The 19326-nt window shown below is 35.8% G+C and overlaps 2 protein-coding genes across 2 annotated transcripts; one reads left to right on the top strand and one right to left on the bottom strand.

Annotated features, from left to right (window-relative positions):
- The first annotated feature begins 5446 nt into the window (after positions 1-5446).
- Positions 5447-10437, top strand: LOC120089469 (zinc finger CCCH domain-containing protein 62-like). The gene is made up of 9 exons (XM_039046950.1): positions 5447-5769; positions 5982-6099; positions 8641-8702; positions 8791-8842; positions 8931-9036; positions 9263-9361; positions 9721-9838; positions 9941-10038; positions 10123-10437. The coding sequence occupies exons 1-9, from the start codon at positions 5481-5483 to the stop codon at positions 10153-10155; spliced, it is 975 nt and encodes a 324-aa protein (XP_038902878.1). The 5' UTR covers positions 5447-5480; the 3' UTR covers positions 10156-10437.
- A 2028-nt stretch (positions 10438-12465) lies between these two features.
- Positions 12466-17320, bottom strand: LOC120088748 (CDPK-related kinase 5-like). Its single transcript, XM_039046183.1, has 11 exons — positions 16386-17320; positions 15592-15722; positions 15435-15476; positions 15194-15302; positions 14680-14758; positions 14298-14594; positions 14071-14183; positions 13860-13967; positions 13719-13781; positions 13470-13637; positions 12466-13053 (listed from the first exon to the last, which is right to left on the bottom strand). Exons 1-11 carry the CDS (start codon positions 17001-17003, stop codon positions 12913-12915), a joined length of 1869 nt encoding a protein of 622 aa, XP_038902111.1. The 5' UTR covers positions 17004-17320; the 3' UTR covers positions 12466-12912.
- Between the last annotated feature and the right edge of the window lie 2006 nt (positions 17321-19326).

Here is a 19326-nt window from a genome sequence, read left to right as displayed (position 1 = left end):
GATTGCAGTAATAAATGTTTGAGTGAAGGTTTGCACAAAATAAAACTTAAGACTTTCAAAATTTGAAGAGGCTAATAAAAGTAAAGAGCGCCTTGCGATGATTAGTTAGAAGATGCGGTGAATTATACGTACCATCATAAAAACACCGCAAAGCAATACAATCGAGAAAGAAAGAATTTCAAAAGGATAAGACATACAAGATAACAGGATAGGCGGAACAACGCATACGATCATGCGTTGGAATCCACGCGATTGAAGCCATGCGTTGAAGGATGAAAAGAATTCTTCCATTGTTCTGCAAACCGAGGAGACTTATTGTTGCACCTATAAAAGCAAATGCACCACAACCAAGGAAGCAGCCATATATCCAAAATAACAATAAAAATAAAAATAACCTAAACTAAGAAAGCAAGGTAAAGATAGAGTAGAAGACATCCCTGAAAAAATTGGAGTGTTGTCACTGCAAGGGGTCTTCCATGTAGGAAATTACTCTCAACTGCTCGAGTCAAGTTGCCTTGACCATTGGAACTTCCGACAATTGTTGGGCGCATGTTGGCCACCATGTGCTTAGAATTACCTTCAGCTCTTTTGCGACTGATTGCCCTTCTACCTTGGGGTTAATACTGGCTTTCGGCGCACCGCCTACATTTCAATATTATTTGCAACCTGGTCACACAAGCTGCAATACTCACAAGATAAAAAGTTTGTCTGCAGAGACACAAAACTCAACAAACAATTAGCTGGCAAGTCCCCGGCAACGGCGCCAACTCCGCACAGTGCCCGCCTTCCGCGATCGTCTAAGCGACTACGATGTCGCGAAGCATCATCGCCTAAGCAGTTGCTTAGCTAGCGCCTCCGTATCGCATACGCACGATCGCATAGGTAGTAACTAAGCGATGAAGCTTGCTAATTACACGATCACATAGCACGTGCCTTCTACTAAATGACAAGCATCGTATGCTCCCACTGCGATCATCTACCTCCAGCGCCTACACGATCACGTAACCAATGTCACGTGATATGGTAAACTATTTACCCCATCACTTAACATTAGCTAAACGATCGTCTAGAATATATTATACGATCGTTTAGAATATACTATATGTTCTGATACCAATTGAAGAAAATCGGATTCGCGATTCCCATGAGCAGCGGAAGAAAGATAATTCCAAATTACAATAATGAATGAACAATACATTTACAGTCGCCTTAAAAAAAACGGTATACAATTAAAATGCAGAAATTACAGTAAGAAAAACTCAAATTAATAGAGAGAGAACTCTATGCACATTTGAAGATGCGTCTCCATGCTCCGTTGTGTAACCGCTTGAACAACAGCAACCTCGACCGCTCAATCTACACGACTGCAACACCGCAACAAACACAACACGAACACTTTTTGCTTGTCCTCAATGATCGCCTCGACCACAAACTCCTCAACAACACGAACGGCCTCCAGAAAACCTCGACGGTGTCGAGTTGAATTTGACACCACCAACAAGGCTTCCTTGGTATTCTCGGTGTGAGAATCCAAAGGGTGGGCTTTGTTCAGATTTGGTGTGAGGCAGACGAAGGAAGAAACACCGATCACGTACACGACTGGGCAAGTGGGAGATGGCAGAGACCTATCGTATAGGTCGATGCCCAATCGTTTAAATAAAGCTAAACGATCGTATAGTAAATCTGAATTTACTTGACGACTACATGTTTTTCTTTTTCGCCGAGAAAAAAAACTCAAAAACCTTTTTCAATCGTTTTGTAAAAACCTCTTTACAAAATAGGAAAACCACTTTCCTTTTGAACTCACGGTTACCATGAATTCAATAACCACCCACTCACTTGGTTATTAAAGAAAAATAATTAATTATCCAATAATTAATATTATTATAAATATAAATGATAATCAACTTATCATACTATATTTATAACCTATAGTTTTAATATTTCATCTCATGAAACATATAAACCATAGTTCTTTTTCTATTCCATGGTATTTAATGTAAATCTCATTTACATCAATCCTCCACTATATGTATCTTATACATCATACCGATTATATCATATATAATCAAAATACCTCTTGTCAATTTGAACATTTCAAATCAACATAAAAAACTGATCCTCAACTGAATCCATTGAGCTACCAAGAGGACCTTATGGACTTGTAGCTCGAAGCTCCAACAGTACGTGAATAACTGACTAAACTCTTTAGTCACGGGATCCACTATCCGTTAACTGCCAGACACTCTACTAAAGACTAACAGTTGAACTCTCCTTACCACAGATATATTAGGTGTCCATATTAACCAATCAGCAGTGCGACAACCCTTCACAGATCGCTCGTAAATACAACTAGGGCAATAACCGTTATGACCCTATAGTTACATCTGTCTTCTTAAGTACTACTGATTCCTCTAATGAACATAAGTCATAGTCCTACTATGACTGAGTCTTCTCTTCCAAAGAGAAGTTGTAGCCACTATGTTCAAGCTCTGGAATCAACCCTTAAGAGAGCAATCTCTCTACTTATCCTTGCTTCGAGAAAGAAGTGAATTCCATCTTATGGATTGAGTTTCCAACTCCCAGATCAGACAAGTCCCAAAAAATGTAGGCATGTTGAGTTGGCAATCTGGCCACTCTCACCCATACTATTCAAAGGACCACCCTCAAAGGCAAGAGTTCCTAAAACACTCAGGATTGCGGTTTGTCACCTATGGTCATTTAGGTGAGATGCAAGTCTCTAGTATCAATGGCGTTATATATAGAGTCTAGTCATCTCATGGTCTAGGTCTTATACAAACTCTTTGTATAGGACACCCCTGCTCCACGTCTCAACATGAATGGTCAGGATCTACCATCTACAGTAGTTTACAATACTTGCAAACTTCTACAAAGTGGGCCGTATTCGTAGTGTCACCAGGATCAGGTGTCCCACCTTAATCCTTATACTACAGACCTATTTAGGTTATCACTTAAGGCATGATCCACTTGTATATCACATATACATGCTTAAGTTCACATAAGATAACCAAGGAGATTTGTTTATTGGATATGAGTGAATGCCAGAATTAAATAACATTTATTTTATTCATTGAACCATGTGTATCTTTATAAAACAACGAGACTCTAGGAGAATTAGGACACCAATCCCAACACTTCAAAAGTATAATCTCTTATCCTTTGTTTTTATTTCAGAAGCATGCTGTAATTTAAATTTTATGCATAATTTGTTCCATATGACTGAAATGTATGAGTTCATTCACAATGGAATTTGGATGATTCGCTTCCGCTCAAAGGTTCTCTATAATCAGAGTTCCTTCATGGTTACCCCAGATACCTGACAGGTAGGGAACCAAGAGCAAACCCTATAAAGGTAGCAAGCTTCTTAGCCTCAACAGAATCCACTCCTGCAACAAACATAAAGCTCTTCCTCACATTAACAACTAACCCTGACATCTCCATAAAATCCGCAGAACCCTCACAAAATCCAAAGAACTCTGGTTAGCCGCACAAAAAATCATGAGATCATCAGCAAAAGCCAAATGAGTTAGGCCAACACGCTCACAACGGTCATGGAACCTAAACCACACAAGAGGCTTATTCAGCAACCTCCATAACCATCACAAACAGAAAGGGAGATAACGGGTCACCCTGCTTCAGTTGCTTCCTACTCGAGAAATAACCCTCAAAAGAACCATTGATCATCGAAGAGAAATAAGGAAACGTAACACAAGCCCGCACCCAACTAATAAATGTACAGGAGTGCCAATAGCCAGAAGCACTCCAAACAGAAAGTCGCAGTTCACTGAATCATAAGCCTTTTGGAGATCCACCTTCAACACACACTGCAGTTTCCCCCTGTTTAACCGATAACCCCCCACAAGCTCTTGACACAAAAGAATGTTATCAACAATAGACCTGCCAGACACAAAAGCAGACTGGTTACCACTAATGAATGTTGGAAGCCACACTCGTAACCTCTCTGCCAAAACTTTCGAAATACACTTATACACCACATTACAACAGAAGATGGGCCGAAAGTCCTCCATACGCTCAGCACCAGCCCGCTTAGGAAGAAGCATGATAGTAGTGGTATTAACTCCACAAGGCAGGTAACATGACTCAAAAAAATTCATAACTGCATCACAAAAGTCATCACCAACTACACTCCATGCAGATTTATAAAAATCCACTGAGAACCCATTAGGGGCCGGGGCTTTCCTAGACTTTATAGAAAATAAAGCCCTCTGGACCTTCTCCCTAATCACTGGACGACCAAGAGCCTCTACGCACTCCCCAGGCCAGCTGAACTGCACAATATCCCCAATCTGAGAAGTAAAGTCCCTATACCTACAGACTGAGACCTCAAACTACCACGGAAAAAATCTACAGCCACTTCCGCCACCCGTTCATGAGAAGACTACCAAACGCCCTCATAATCAACAACTGAGAAAAAACCACTCCTACTACGCCGAGAACGAACGAAACGATGAAAAAATGCCAAATTCTAATCACCCAACCAATCAAAATACATTAACTTCAAATCATGAACCAACTACTAATAATTAAAATTAGAAAATTAGGAAGCAAACATTTTGGTTTTATTTTATTTAGGGCAAATATCAACTTATACCCCTAAACTTTGGGTATTATATCAATTTAAATTCTAAACTAATAGTTGTATCAATTTAAACCTTGAATTTTGTGGATTGTATCAATTTAATTCTCAAACTAATAATTGTATCAATTTAAACCCCGAACTTTTATAAATATATCAATTTAAACCTTGAACTTTCATAATTGTATAAACTTAAACCTTCCATTATGTTTTATTTGGATACATTTATGAATGTTCAAGGTTTAAGTTGATATATTTATAAAAGTTAAGGTTTAAATTGATACTTATAAAAGTTTAGGGTTTAAATCGATACCATTATTAGTATGAAGTTTAAATTGATACAAATCACAAAGTTCGTTTAAATTGATACAACCCAAAATTTAAAGTTTAAATATATACAATTCATAATTCAAGTTTTAAATTGATACAATCCCCAAAAATTTATGGGTATAGATTGATATTTATCTTTTTATTTATTTTCGAGTTCCACAAAATTCGATCTCTCTATCTGTATGTATTAAATAGGCTCAAATTGTACTTAAAAAAACAGGCTTTGATTATTTAATAAGCATAAACAAAGTAAAAATGTTCAATCAACTTTAATCAACTCATAAAAAAATGAAATAAAATACCGAGTGCGGGAAAAATAAATATTATCGAAATTTGGATGGAAATTTTAAACCAGGGATACAACTAAAACAAATGTGAGAAAAAAATCGAAAAAAAGTAATTGAGAGGTAAAAAAAGGTTGGAAACTTTTGTTTTGCTTCGATAGGTGGGTGAAAATTCATTTATCTTAAAACGTTCTTGACAAAAATCCCATTATAATATAATTATCAAATTATGTTTCCTTCACAAGGAAATGCCTAAAAGTAGCAAACGGAGAGTCATTTGTATTTCGTCCTCGTCGGACGACGACATTTCCTGTGGCGACGACGAAGAGAAATCAGAGGAGTATGATGATCAAGACGACGCCGATTGGGAATCAGAAGAGGAGTTCGATGATGAAGACGATGACGACGGGGATTCGGAAGAGGAGTTTGATTATAAAGACGATGTCGAAGGAGAATCGGAAGAGGAGTTTGATAATGAAGACAGCGACAATGATTGTGACGAAGTTCTATCCGAGCGAGTCATCCGCTTCCTTAAAGGTAATTTCAGATCGTTTCTTCTTTTTCCTTTGATCACTCGCTATTATGTTGAAATATGAGCCAAAGGTCGAAACATCGATTGAAAGAATGAAAACGATGATTTTCACTAAAAGTTAAGAAGTGGACAGGTTTGTTGTGAAATTCATATGGTATTTGATCTCTTAGAAGAAGAGCAATGTATTTTATCAAATTTGTAACATATTCCGTTGCAGAGAACAAAAATTTGGATTCGTTAACACTTAATGATTGCAAAGCTTATTTACGGGAGAATAGGCTAAGAATAGCGGGGACTAAAGCTGTCTGTATTCAAAGAGTCGAGGAGCATTGGAGGTACGCGGATTCTTAATCTTGAAACTCAAGATACAGATCTTAATATTGCGTTCAATTAGGAAATTTTTAAGGTTTTGTCAAAGATGAAGGTCATCTAGTCCGGTCGCTGAAATATTTGCAAATTGTTAGTACTTGTTCATGTTGGGAAACTGCTATATACTCGTTTATGTTGGTTTTGTATATTTGTTTAGAGTATAATTGTGTTTTTATTAATCCTTTTATCTTTGAATTTCTTTCCTTTTATAATTAGTTACCTTAATTGACAATTTTCTTCTATTATATTTACCCATTCTTAGAACACCAGAGGAAGTGATATTCACTGGGCCAAGAGCACCACCTCGAGTAAAAGCTTCGACGGCCGGTTGACCAAAATGAGGATCCCAAATTGCATGAGCAATCGGTCTTACATGTAAAGGGTCCTGTACCCATGCTTCAAAATTGCCTTGCCAAGCTACATGAAACAAATTTTTGGAAGTCCACAGAAAAGTTATTCCTAATTGCCCAAAATGAGAAGCAAAAATATTCTGATAAAGACGTTCTTCAGTAATATCATCATGACTTTCGAAGTCATGTGTGATAGCAATACCAAACCAAATACGACGAGTAGTGGGATCCTGGGCTAAGCCTTGGCTAAACCTTGGAAATCTTAGTGCCATAATGGCTTTCAAATCCTCCTAGCCATTATCCAACTGCAATAATTCTTGAAGAATGCCCATGTGTGGCAATTCCAACCAGAAGGTAATGGGTTACTCCTACAGCACGTCCTTGGACAATGCTCAAGGCTCTAGGCTAAGTAGCAAGAGCAACTTTTAATTTATTATGAGCCCAAACAATGGATTCAATCAGTTCTTACCAATAACCACGTCTGTTGAATGGAAACATTAAACTAAAAGCCCATACAAAATGAGCACCTAGGAAAAACAAGCCATATGCAGATAATGAAGAACCATTAGACTGAATTACCTGGGATGCCTGTGCCCATAAGAAATCGTGAAGCCACCCATTAATAGTAATAGAACTCTGCGCAAAGTTTCCTCCCGTAATATGAGTTACTACCCCTTGATCACTTACACTACCCCAAACATCTGACTGCATTTTCCAACTGAAATGGAATATTACTACCGAAATTGAATTGTACATCCAAAATAGCCCTAAGAAGACATGATCCCAAGCGGATACTTGACATGTACCCCCTCTTCCGGGTCCATCACAAGGGAAACGAAAACCAAAATTTGCTTTATCCAGTATCAAACGCGAGCTACAAGAAAGTAGAACACCTTTCAGGAGTATCAATACCTTATTAGAAAAATAAGAAAATAACTTTCTCTAAAATCAACACGATATCATTATTTCCACTGCAATTAATATTAATTCTAGTTGTCCAGGACCTATAAATTTTCAAGCCTACAAGTGGTGATTGTTGAATTGTTCATATAACTATATATACTGTAACTCATAAGCTTAACCTTTTGGGTTGAGTGGTGATTTGTTATGATATTACTTGTTAGGAACAACATACCTCTACATAGCTCTACATTAGTATGATACTGTTCACTTTGGACATAAGCTTTAATGACTTTGTTTTTTGTTTCACCTAAAAGACCTGATACCAATGGGGATATTATTCCTCACTCATATCTCATGATTTTTCTCTTATTTAGCCAATATGAGATTTTGGCCGCCCTCCCAACAATCCTTAGTTGAATAAAGGACCAACAAACCTCCCATCAAATGGTTATCTATCTATCTTCTAAACCTACTCTTCTTCGCTGGAGCATGCCACCTATTAGATGGAGCTCAGTTATAGATCACACCAATACTTCATCTTCTGAAGCTCACCACTTCTTTGTTCAATACCCTAGGATTCTACCAACATACTAAGACGGGCATGAGTTAGATATTACATAAAATCACTACTCAATCTAAAAACTTAAGCTTATGAGTTATAGTAAATTTAATTAAATAAAAGTTTCAACATTAACCCCTATGGAAGTCTTTTGATATGTGAAGAAGTGACTAGTGGGTATTTTAGTAAATGTTGATGGGTATCCATTATGTTCCTTTGGATATGAATAAATGGAAAGTAGAAGATTTTTAGACAAATGGTATGTTGAGAATTTTTCACATCCGTTTAAGGATTTTTTTTTTTCTTTTTTCTTTTTTTTGCTTTTCCTGGTTTCTCACTGCTTTTTGGAGTTTTCATCTACCAACAGTTCTGTATTGAAGCATATCAAACCAGTAGGGAGCAACATCATAATATATATTTACATTTTTTATGATCCAATACTGTATTTCTATTTGTTGCTGACCAAATTCTTGATAATCTGATCTGTATCTTATGAATTCCATTTTGTTGTATTCTTTTTGGGTTTCTGCAAATTGGCCCCAGTATATCGAACTTATTAAGCAAAAAGAGGGGGTAGTCTGAAAGAATAAAATACCACTAATTTAGTCCTTCACAAAGAGGTTAAGATACAATAGGTATCAGGTACAACTACTCCTAACAAAATGTATTTGCTTTTTTCCCCCCTTCCATCTCAGGATGAAAGATGGAAATGGTGAAGCTCACTATCCAAGGTCATCCTTTGTTGTCAATTGTACTGGTAATCGCTTGTTCGTTTGTCATAGTATTTTCTTTGATATTTGATCTCTTATAGTGGGTCTAATTATTCAATTAAAACATCAATGCAGGTGATGTTTGTAGGGGAGATACTGTTCTGTTCACTCAGAAAGTTTATGCAAAGTACCCAAACAACTTACTCTTCCACCACTATTCTTGTGCTAGATATTTTGGATTGTACTTCTAATTCTTGTAGTTTACTTTTTATTAGATTTGATAAAGTAACTAGGCATGGAGGGCTTATAGGGAAGAGAACTGTAGCAGGGAGGGTAGTAAAGGAGAGCTATGGTGCAAGCAAACAGCAGCATACTTTTACTGTAAGGCTGGCTTTTCTGCTCAATTAATCGTTTCCCCCATATAGTAATTGAAATCAGTTGTGCGTTTTTAACACCATGATCGTAATATGGTCAATTTGTTTGCATCTAATATTCACTACAATGATTATGTAGCAATCATTAAGTTTTTTCCTTTCTTTATTCTCTCTCTTATATATTTTTTCATTTGCGACACATATTGCCAACACTTATGACTATAATGTGCTAGGTCGAAGTCTTATGGAGCAGGGGAGTTAGGAAACTACCCCCACTTTATCCTCTGCTTGTTAAGGGTCGAAATCTCTATAAACTAAGAACTTTCAGACGGGTAAGTACTCATGTACGTAAATATATTTCATTTTCATACAAAAGCATCCGCGTTAATAGTGGTTGTTCCATGGATGAAAATTTTATATCAATTTTTTTTAGTTGGGCCGTTGTTGGTGAAGTGTGTTCATGTAGATATGAATTTAGTAACAGAACAATGTTCATTGTGTCTTACATTCTCAATCATGAAACAAGTGACTTAACTTCAAGACCAAATTTATATAAAAGAGGTAAAGTTCCACCAAGTATGATTGTAAAACTTTGTATTGTCATGTCCAATTGACGATAAATGCAACCTAATCACCAATATTGTTGAGTTTTATTGATTGTTTTATATGTCTGCTCCATACTCTTTTTTAGCTGTGGAATGATGAAGCTGAAAGAGTACAAGTTCTTGCTGAGAAGCACAAAAGAGGTGCGGCTGCTCGAGGTTTACGAGCAATGCAGAAAAAGAAAAGAAAATTTCCACAAACCAGAGGTACTTTTTCTCACCCCTACTCGTCATAAAAAACAGAAAAGGAGCTTACTGCAATTGAGTAGAAGATTGAATGTTACCATATTTTTCCATTGCCATTATCAGGATGTGCAAAGAATCAAGGACATGTTCATCTTGCAAGACAAGGTCTAAACAGTAAAGAGAGTCGCAAAAGGATGCCATCAAGGGACTATAACAATGCTGTACGTAGTCATTCAACATAGGTCCCTAGTATTTTTTGAATTTGAAGTTTATTCTAACTTCCTGGCTACTTGATGAGACGATAGGACGTCCTGGTTACCTCCAAGTTTCGCATGTGACCTGGGCTAAATGGTAGAAGAGAGAAGAGTGAATGGGATGACCATATATGGGGGAAAGAAGGGGATGGTTGACATTCATCAATGATCAATTCTTTTAGAATATTAGTATTTGAGGAAGATAGAATTCAAATCCTACTATCCATGAGACATTAGTATTTGAGTTTAAGCTGTATGCAAATCAGCATGATTACACATGTAAAAAGTTCAACAAATAACCAACATTTGAAAGTCAACTAGGCATTTAGGCTTGTTTGTAAATTTCATTAGCCTATTATTACTGAATCTGTCTTTGCTTTCATTTTCTTGTGATTTTTTTTTTTTTAATTTTAACGAACTTAGTTTAATGTAGAAGGATTAAGATTGACTAGAAACATTATATTGCAAATCTAAGAATTGTTTAGAGATTTGAATCTTCACTCATTTTTAAGGGTAATAATAAGACTTGAAGGTGATAATTAGATTGGTATAATATAACAAATATTTATCATTTTAATTGGTAAAATTTTTTAATTATTATTTTTTTTTAAAAAAAATAAAAAATAAAGTAATTTGGGAAGTTTGGTACCGATGGCCTTTATTTAGGGATCATCCCGAAATTTGGCCTCACTTTTTAATTTGTTTGATCTTTTGTCTTCCATTAATGTCATCATCCTATTAATTTATCACTAACCCTTCTTCCTTCCTCTCTTTTGTAGAATTTTTTCTTCTTTTTTTTTTTTCTGCCCTTCTTTTTTTCCTTTTTTCTTTTTCGGTGATTTCTTCTATATATGATGTCCTTTGTTTTCTTCTAGCAATTTCCCTTTCTTTTCTTTTTTGGTAATTCATTTTTCCTTTGAGATTTCATTCCCACCCTCTTTTCTTCGATGAGCCTCATTTTCTAGTGATTTCTTTTGTTTATGTCGATGTCTTATTCTTCTCGAATTAAAGATGTAAGTTGGAGCATGAATTAAAACGAGAGGAAGTGAAAGTGAGATCAAGAAACAAGAGGAAGAAGCGAGAGTGAGAATTCAAAGGAAGAAGCGAGAGGAAGAATTCAAAAGAAAGAAAAAAATCAAGGGAAAAAGTGAAGGAGAGCAATGTGATTTGAGAAACGAGATGGAGTGAGAAGAACGAGAGGAAAGAGCGAGAAATTTGAGTTGGGTCTGGCCTCGTGCGTGTTTTAGGGTTAAAGCGGCACTTTCACATGTAGCTGACGTTAGCAAAAACCAAAATTTCTAGTGGGCCTCTAAATAGGGATATCCATACAAAATTTTCCAGTAATTTGTATTGATATACTATGATTTAATACAGTTGAGTAGTTATATAATCAACTAAAATTGGGTAGGACGAATATGTAATTTCCCCCTATTTTTCTTTATGATGATAATGATTATTATAAAGTCGATATTGGTGCAGTGTCAAAATTTTGAATGTTGACCCATCTTAGGCAATTCAATTGATATAAATTTGTACTATTCAACCTTAAGGTCAGATGTTTGACCGTTGAGAAACCTTTTTTTTTCTTTTTTTTTTGTTGTTATGACCACTGGTTATTTTTGATAGGGGAACCATTGGCAATACTACTTAAATTAATACCAAATTACCGATTAAAAATTATTCAATGAAACTAACTAAAGTAATGAAAACATGACATTACTAAAATTAATACCAAATTACTGATTAAAAATTATTCAAGGAAACTAACTAAAGTAATGAAAGCAAAATCAATGAAGAAAATAAATATTTAATTTCAAACATTATACAAAATCGACCATAAATTTTTGTATAATGTCTTGAGAAGTTTATTTATGAACTCATTAGCTATCAAATTGGAGCTGATTTGACAAATTTGGTTGATTATATTTCAATATTGATTTACACACCTTGACCTATTATTGAAGTGACCCATCTAGGACATAGCCCAAGATTTGCACAAAACATATATGAGATGAAATGACACACCACTCTACAGTCTTAACAAGAATCACATTACTTTGTCATCTCTGATTTGACTTGAATGGCTTCTACTTCTTGTTTCCAGTCAATCTGCACCCTATCCTCAACACAGCACTTTTGATCCTATAAAGTGCAAAGGCCAAAAGCAAACACTTTCCGACAATGGAGAAAGATAGAACAATGAAAATGGTGAAACTCGATCGAGAAATTCGCAAAAGAAGACGACAGACAATGTGTTCAAGGATGCGAGAGTTAAGGACAAAATATATCGTTAGTCCTTGTATTTTCTGGTAAAAGTAGTTCAATTATCTACCTATATTCATATGACTCAAGTATAACAGAGTTAATTTTTAACTAAATAGGAAAAGAGAGAGGTATTGTAATAGATCAAGGCACTATTCATACTATTGAGTGGAAAGGAAGAAGAGAACCTCACAATTACAATCCAGAAGTTATATGTCTGGAAATGCAAGTGCCATCCTCAGAAAACCTTGGAGGATTATAATCACTTACAAGTAAACACACACTTTTGACTCAAACCTATATAAATACAGTGAGAAAACTTCAACTCCTACATTTTTCACTTCACTTACCAATGAGGTCGGATCGTCAACCCTGTCGTGAGTATCATCCACAAGCTCGGGCCAAATGGAAATCAAAGTATTTCTCGACTCAGCCATTTGATTCAGTTATCACACTCGAGGGGGGAAAAATACCTTAAATCAAATTACAACTGGGATCTCACCGCTATGTAGCTGATGGAATCCGGATAGAGCAACCAAAAACCTTTTGATGGATTTCCAACATTTGAGTTTATAAACCTTATAATGGTTTTGCCATAGTTCGACTAGAAGGTCCGTGTAACAGTTTGACAAACCCGAGGAAGCTCAATTTTCCGTCAGTATGTCTAATCCAGTCGTGAAGAACAGCATGAACAGGAACAGAAGGGCTGAGGCCAAGTTCCTGAAATGTCCAGAATACCAGAGATTAGATTTCACAACTGAGTTCTGTAACTCCAGCAAAATGTAGGTAAGATTTCAAAGTAAAGATACCAATGCCTGTTCTAAATCAAAGCATGGACTCAGTTCTAAGTTCTACTTCCAATTGGTACACCGTTAGAACACGTTGTGTACCAATTCTACATAAATCTCAATAGAATGATATAATTTCAAGATGTCTAAAACAACGTGTTTGAAATCATTTATAAAACGCTGGAGCATGATTTGCAAAATAAGATAACTGTAAGGTTGAACCATGGTGCATTTCTACCACAAAGATTTAGCTATTTCTTTTCGTTGATGCTAAAAGATTGTAGCTATTTTCTTAAGTGTGTGAATGCATAGATGTTTCGAATCATCACACAAGCAAATCAAACATACCGATGCCAATTCCTCTATAACAATAGGTCTGTTTCCGTCTTTCTCGAACAGATCATAAGCATAACGTGCATGTTGTTCCCACCTATCAAGAGCCTCGAGTTGATGGATACTTAGCGCAGCAGCACAAAACTCGTCAAAATCCATTCGCCTATATTGCAATGCATTAAGCTGTTGCACAAAAGCAAAGCAAAACATAAGCAATAAGAGCTTCAAGGAAATAGATTTAAGGAATATAGTTCAGCACTATACCGAAGTCAATAGATCAGGTATCCTTGATTCCTTCATACCATTCGTTATGTTTTTCATCAAAGCCTGACAAGAAGTAAAAGAGAAATCAACATAACCAACTGGAAACCATGTTGAAGAAAGACAGAAAAACAGGTGACAAACCTCTTTGATGTTTTCTATGTTTATGGTGCCATTTTTGCTCGGTTCCAAGAGTGAAAATTGCGTCTTCAAATAGAATAGCTCATCTATAGTTAATGTTCTCGACACAGCCTACCACATTGCCCAAAGACAAAAGAAATATTAAGTTAACAAAACAATGGGAAAACAGCAGGATGGGTATGCATGAAATCATACGAGTGTAAAGAAAACAAACCCTTAAAGCAGCTTTTCGAAGATATGATGACCGCATGTAAATCTTCATGAGTTTAAATATTAGTATATCAAGAGGAGCTTTTACATCCATAGAATTTTTAATCCATGGATGACCTGTGTTGAAAAGATAAATAAGAGAGGAAATTAAGAAAACAGAGAAAGAAGAAAAAATGAGTTTTTTAAAAAATATTTGTTAGTTTTTTTTTTCTACTGGTATGAGGCACGTACTCAAGGCTTGAGCAGCAGACATCCTTTTTCGTGGATCTTTAACTAATAGGCGCTTAACAAAATCTCTTGCCTCAGAAGATAGAGAAGGCCATGGTGGCTCATCGAAGATGGGATCGCCTTTTAGGACAGCTTTAAAGATGCCGGACTCTGTTCGAGCCCAAAATGGACGACTGCCACATAGAAGAATATATGCAATTACACCTATACTCCAGACATCTGCCTCAGTACTGTATGATCTATGGAGCACTTCGGGAGCTACATAGTAAGCACTACCAACAATGTCATTGAGCCTTTCATCTGCCAAAGGAATTAAAGGACATAAACTATTTTTCCAGCCTTGAAGTTACTAAATTAATTATAATGTAACTAAACAAAGGAAAACCTGGTTTCGCAAAATCTGACAATCCAAAATCTATAGCCTTCAACAGCGAATTTTCGTCCTTTGAAGTGAAAAGGAAATTCTGATCCACCAGTAAAGTGTGTTTAGCCAAGAATTCATGAAGTGGAAATGAACAAGAAAGGAAATCACATTTGAAACTGTGTGTTGAATTAGAATTACAACCACTGTTTCTCTAAATAAAATAAAATTGCAACCACTTAAGACAAACTGATAAAATAACCCAAACTCATTATTCCAGTACACCACGCATCCCTTATTAAGCTTATTCACTATATATAATGAAAGTTAAAGATAAACAAATATGACTGTCCCTTATCTCTGAAAAATGATGTGAGATTCTTTTACTCACCTTATCCGGGAGAAACAAAACAAGATTTTCTTTTACTTTTCTTCATTTGCAGAATAGAAATGAAATAGTGCACCAACTGGACATCTAACCAAATTAAATACTTTAAATTCTGCTTTTACAACACTAATAATTTTTTTTATAACGCACCTCAGGTTTGAGATCCCGGTGAACCACACCCTGAAGGTGGCAAAAAGCTACAACATATAATATTTGTGTCATTACAGCCCTTGCATCCTCCTCTGTGTATTTACCACCCCTAAAGTGTAAAAGAAAATTCAAGAGATCATCAGTAGATTAATCATAAGTTTACTAAAACTTTATGGTCCAAGAAAACCCAAAGCCCGAATGCAGTATGGTAAGCATCGGAGCCAGCATTAGATAAGAATACCTTGATAGAATTCTGTCTAAAAGCTCTCCTCCTTCACACAACCTGAAAATGCATAACCCATTGACGGCCAAGTAAGGCATGATGTAGATTCATCCAAACCTTAAAGTCATGAAAGAAAGTTCGACAACAATCAGAGTATGATAGTGAAGAAACTAACTCCATTACTATATAGACGTTGTCATGATCCTCATATGCATCATAGAAATTTACAAGATTGTTGTGACCACTCAATGACTTTAATATCTTCACTTCCCGTCTGACATCCTCAATGGCAATTGCAGTAGTCATCTACCAGTAAAAAATACAAATCTAACGATTAGGATCGAAGACCAACTTCAGTATAGCACATGTTGCAACCATAAAAACAAAAAACGTAAAAGACAATTTGTTTAAATCCGGACGAAGGTTCAAGACTCAGGTGAGCATATGAGAAGCTAGATTCTCATACCAAAGCACTTCAAGTAAAAAACCATCATTTTATTTTTTCCTCTCTTTTAGTAAACACACTCGCTACAAGAAAAGAACGGATGAGTCTGGACTTGAGTTCATAAGTACCATAAAAGAAAGGCCACATGCTAAGAAATCGACTCAAATAACGACCCTAAGAACAATGGAACTACTCAGTGTGTTCACATAATTTATCGAAGCAATACACATATTAACAAGGTTACTAGCAAAACATTTGAAGCACAAAAGGAAAGCCTGAAGATGCATAAGCCAATTCTTATACACCATGTTAACAAGATCTTAAGGCATAGATTTAAGCTCAAGCTGAAGAATGCTCCAAGCTGGAATCTGAAAAAGAAAAGTTAGCATAATCCCTCATCTCCATCTCAAGAACAAAGAGATAAATACGCAATTGATCCTCATTTTAAGGGTAAAGAAAGCACCATTTTCACAAAATCTCAGAACATTACAGGGCACACAACTATAGTGAAGAAGATCAAACACCTTGGACTTGGGAATGATTTTAACAGCTACTTTTTGTCCTTTAAGTTCACCCTTCTTAAACGTCGCCGCACAAGTGTAGCCAAAATGCCCCCTCCCAACCTCTTCTCCAAGCTCATATTTACTCGCAAGATGCTTTGAAAACCCAAAATTCTTATCCAAACCAGTAGCCCCTTCCGTTTCATTTCCCTCCGGAATCGACGTCTCATTCGGCTTCACCGAGCCATGCCGCCGCGCCAGAACTGCACGAATGTGCTTCGCCGGCGACGGAGGCGGAAATGGTTTCCTAAAGAACCGCTTCGGAGTTGAATTAGCACTGGCATTCGCCGGAGATCTCGCCGGAGACTTCTTCGAAAACAGATAATGAGCAGGGCTAGGACTGTAAAATGGGAAAAACGGCGATTTCTTCACATTATCCATCTCATGGCTCTCGTTTCTCCTATTCCCGGACTTCCTTCCATCTCTTTCATTTTCAGAGCTCGGCGGTAGCGGTGAAGCTCCTCCCATGGCGGTAACAGAGTTTCGTTGAGTTGAATTAGGCCCTCCATTGGGGGTTCTTGAACCAGATTTTTCAGAAAACAGATCAGAATTCGGGGAGGGTTTGGAGTTGCAGAGACCCATCAGACACCTCCCCCAGAAAACAAACGGAAAGAAGAAGAAGAAGAAGAAGAAGAAGAAGAAGAAGAATCAAAGGAAACAAGAAAATTGAAATTCAAAAAATCCCAGTACTGAATCAAAGCATTTGCTTCCAGATAACAAAGAATGGATATTTGAACAGGATTTTTGGAAGCTATAACAACTTCTTTGAGAAATTTAAAAGGGAAAATTTTTAGAAAAACCCACCAACCGGAATCTTGATTTGTCTCTGATGATTGGAAGTGTTCTCAACACTCGGACAAACAGACTGATCCACACAAAATGATAAAAAGGAAGCGACGTTGAGTTCACTTTTCGGTGTCTAATTTAATATTAATTGTTTTTATTTTATTATTAATTTTGTACCATAAAATTATAATTATTTAAAAAACTTATAACCACAATATCTGACGTAGAATTCGCTTCATTACGTGGGGGCCAAGGATAGGTCAGCACGGTCGCCACATTTCATCCACGTGGCATTCAATTCTGAAATTTTATTTTTTTTATTAAAAAAACATATATTTTTAAAATTATTTTTATGTTTGCTTCTTTTTAACTTCCTCATGACATTTTTGAAAAGGACCGGAGAGGGGTTTTATTTTACCGTTTATGTATTCCATTTGCTATTAATTAAATAGTCAATTTGGATTTTTTCTTTAGAAAATTCGTTTATAATAATAAATTAGAAGAAAAATGGTAAGCAAGCAAAAGAGAGAGATGGAGACAAGAAAATAAGCGGATATATCTTGATTTTTAAACCCAAAAAAAAAAAAAAAAAAAAAAGAGAGAGAGAGAGAGAGAGAGAGAGAAGAAAATAGCACCTTAGCATCAAAATGAACTCAAGGGAGAGGGTTTGCTTGAGTCTGCACCCTAAGCCCAAAATGAGGTAGGGGAAGGTAGACTCTTTTCCCTATTCGAATTTCAGCATCAACCATTTCTAAAAGGTCTTCTAAAATCTTTATTTATAAAATTACAGAAAAATGGATAAAAAATATCAACTTAAAAAAGAAAATTAAAATTCATAGGAGTTTAAAGAGTTACTGAAAATGTGCCATTTATCTACTTTTTTAGTATATCGATACAAAAAGTACATGAGATTTTAAGAACTAGACAACTTTGCAAAATAATAATAATAATAAAAAAGAACTAGATAAATCAAAAAATAAAACATGTGAAATTACAGGCATGAGAAGCTAAGACATGAACAATTATATTGATATTAATATCCATACAATTGTTATTTGTTTAGACATTTTAGTAAAACTCAGAGTTGAAGTCATGCTTTTAATTAGAAAATGAAAATAATTTTTTTCTCTTATTCTTTCATGGGACCCACACCTAATAATCCACATGAAGTTCATTATTTTAGATGAGGTGTATGTTACATATTCTAGTATATGCTTAATAGGTATATTTTATTATTGAATTACTTAATGTTATGGTTTTTCTAATTTTAACAGGAAAAAAGGAAAAAAAATTATTGAATTAAGAATCTATGGTCTTATGGATGGGTTCAAACAAGTAAAACAACATTGATGATTTTTCTTTTTTGTTGGGTAAGTAGTTTTCCTCACTATAATTGGAGGCATATTGTCTAGTTTGTTGATTTCCAAAGCTACATTTACTTGATGGAAATAGAGTAGAGAAATGAGAATAGTGTAGATTGGAGATCATATCAAGTGACATTCTCTCTTTTTTAAGCAGAGAGACAATGAATAGATACTCAACTAAGAGCAACAAAAAGTTGAAAAATCGAAACACCAAACCAATCTAATGGTTTAGTTTAGTTTTTTAGTATAAAATTGGTCATATTAATTTATATTTGGAGGAAACAAAAAAGTATTGGTTCGGATCGATTTTGTTACACTTTGTGTGTTGACAATATTTGTCTAAGTTCACCTGATGTCTTTTAGAATGTCTTTGCATTTGATTTTTCTGGCTTAAGATTGTCATATGGAAATGTTGTCTCTGCAAAATACATTCCTAATGTGGATTATTCTGTCTGGAGCATTCTTGCAGATCTTTTCCTTCTCCGTGTATAAGTAATTTTGGAAGTTAAGGTTGGTCATCATTGCATCCGTTGCGTGTATATAAAGACACTTAGTCTTTGTTTGAAGGTTGGCCATTTTAATAAAAATAATTCAAGAGCCGTTTATCTTGTGAAGTTTCTTTCGTCACAAGTGTTTATTCTGTCAATCTTTGAAGCCATTGAAGATTGTGTTGCTGTGAGGTTGGAAACATACTCCAAGCCGGTTGTGTGCTTCATCATTATACTACGTGAGAAGGGATTCTCAAGCTTAGGGGG

Source organism: Benincasa hispida, chromosome 10 (genome assembly GCF_009727055.1).
Source record: "Benincasa hispida cultivar B227 chromosome 10, ASM972705v1, whole genome shotgun sequence".
NCBI classification, from domain to species: domain Eukaryota; kingdom Viridiplantae; phylum Streptophyta; class Magnoliopsida; order Cucurbitales; family Cucurbitaceae; genus Benincasa; species Benincasa hispida.
The sequence above is the reverse complement of the archived record's forward strand: the minus strand, read 5'-3'. Positions and strand labels throughout refer to the sequence as shown.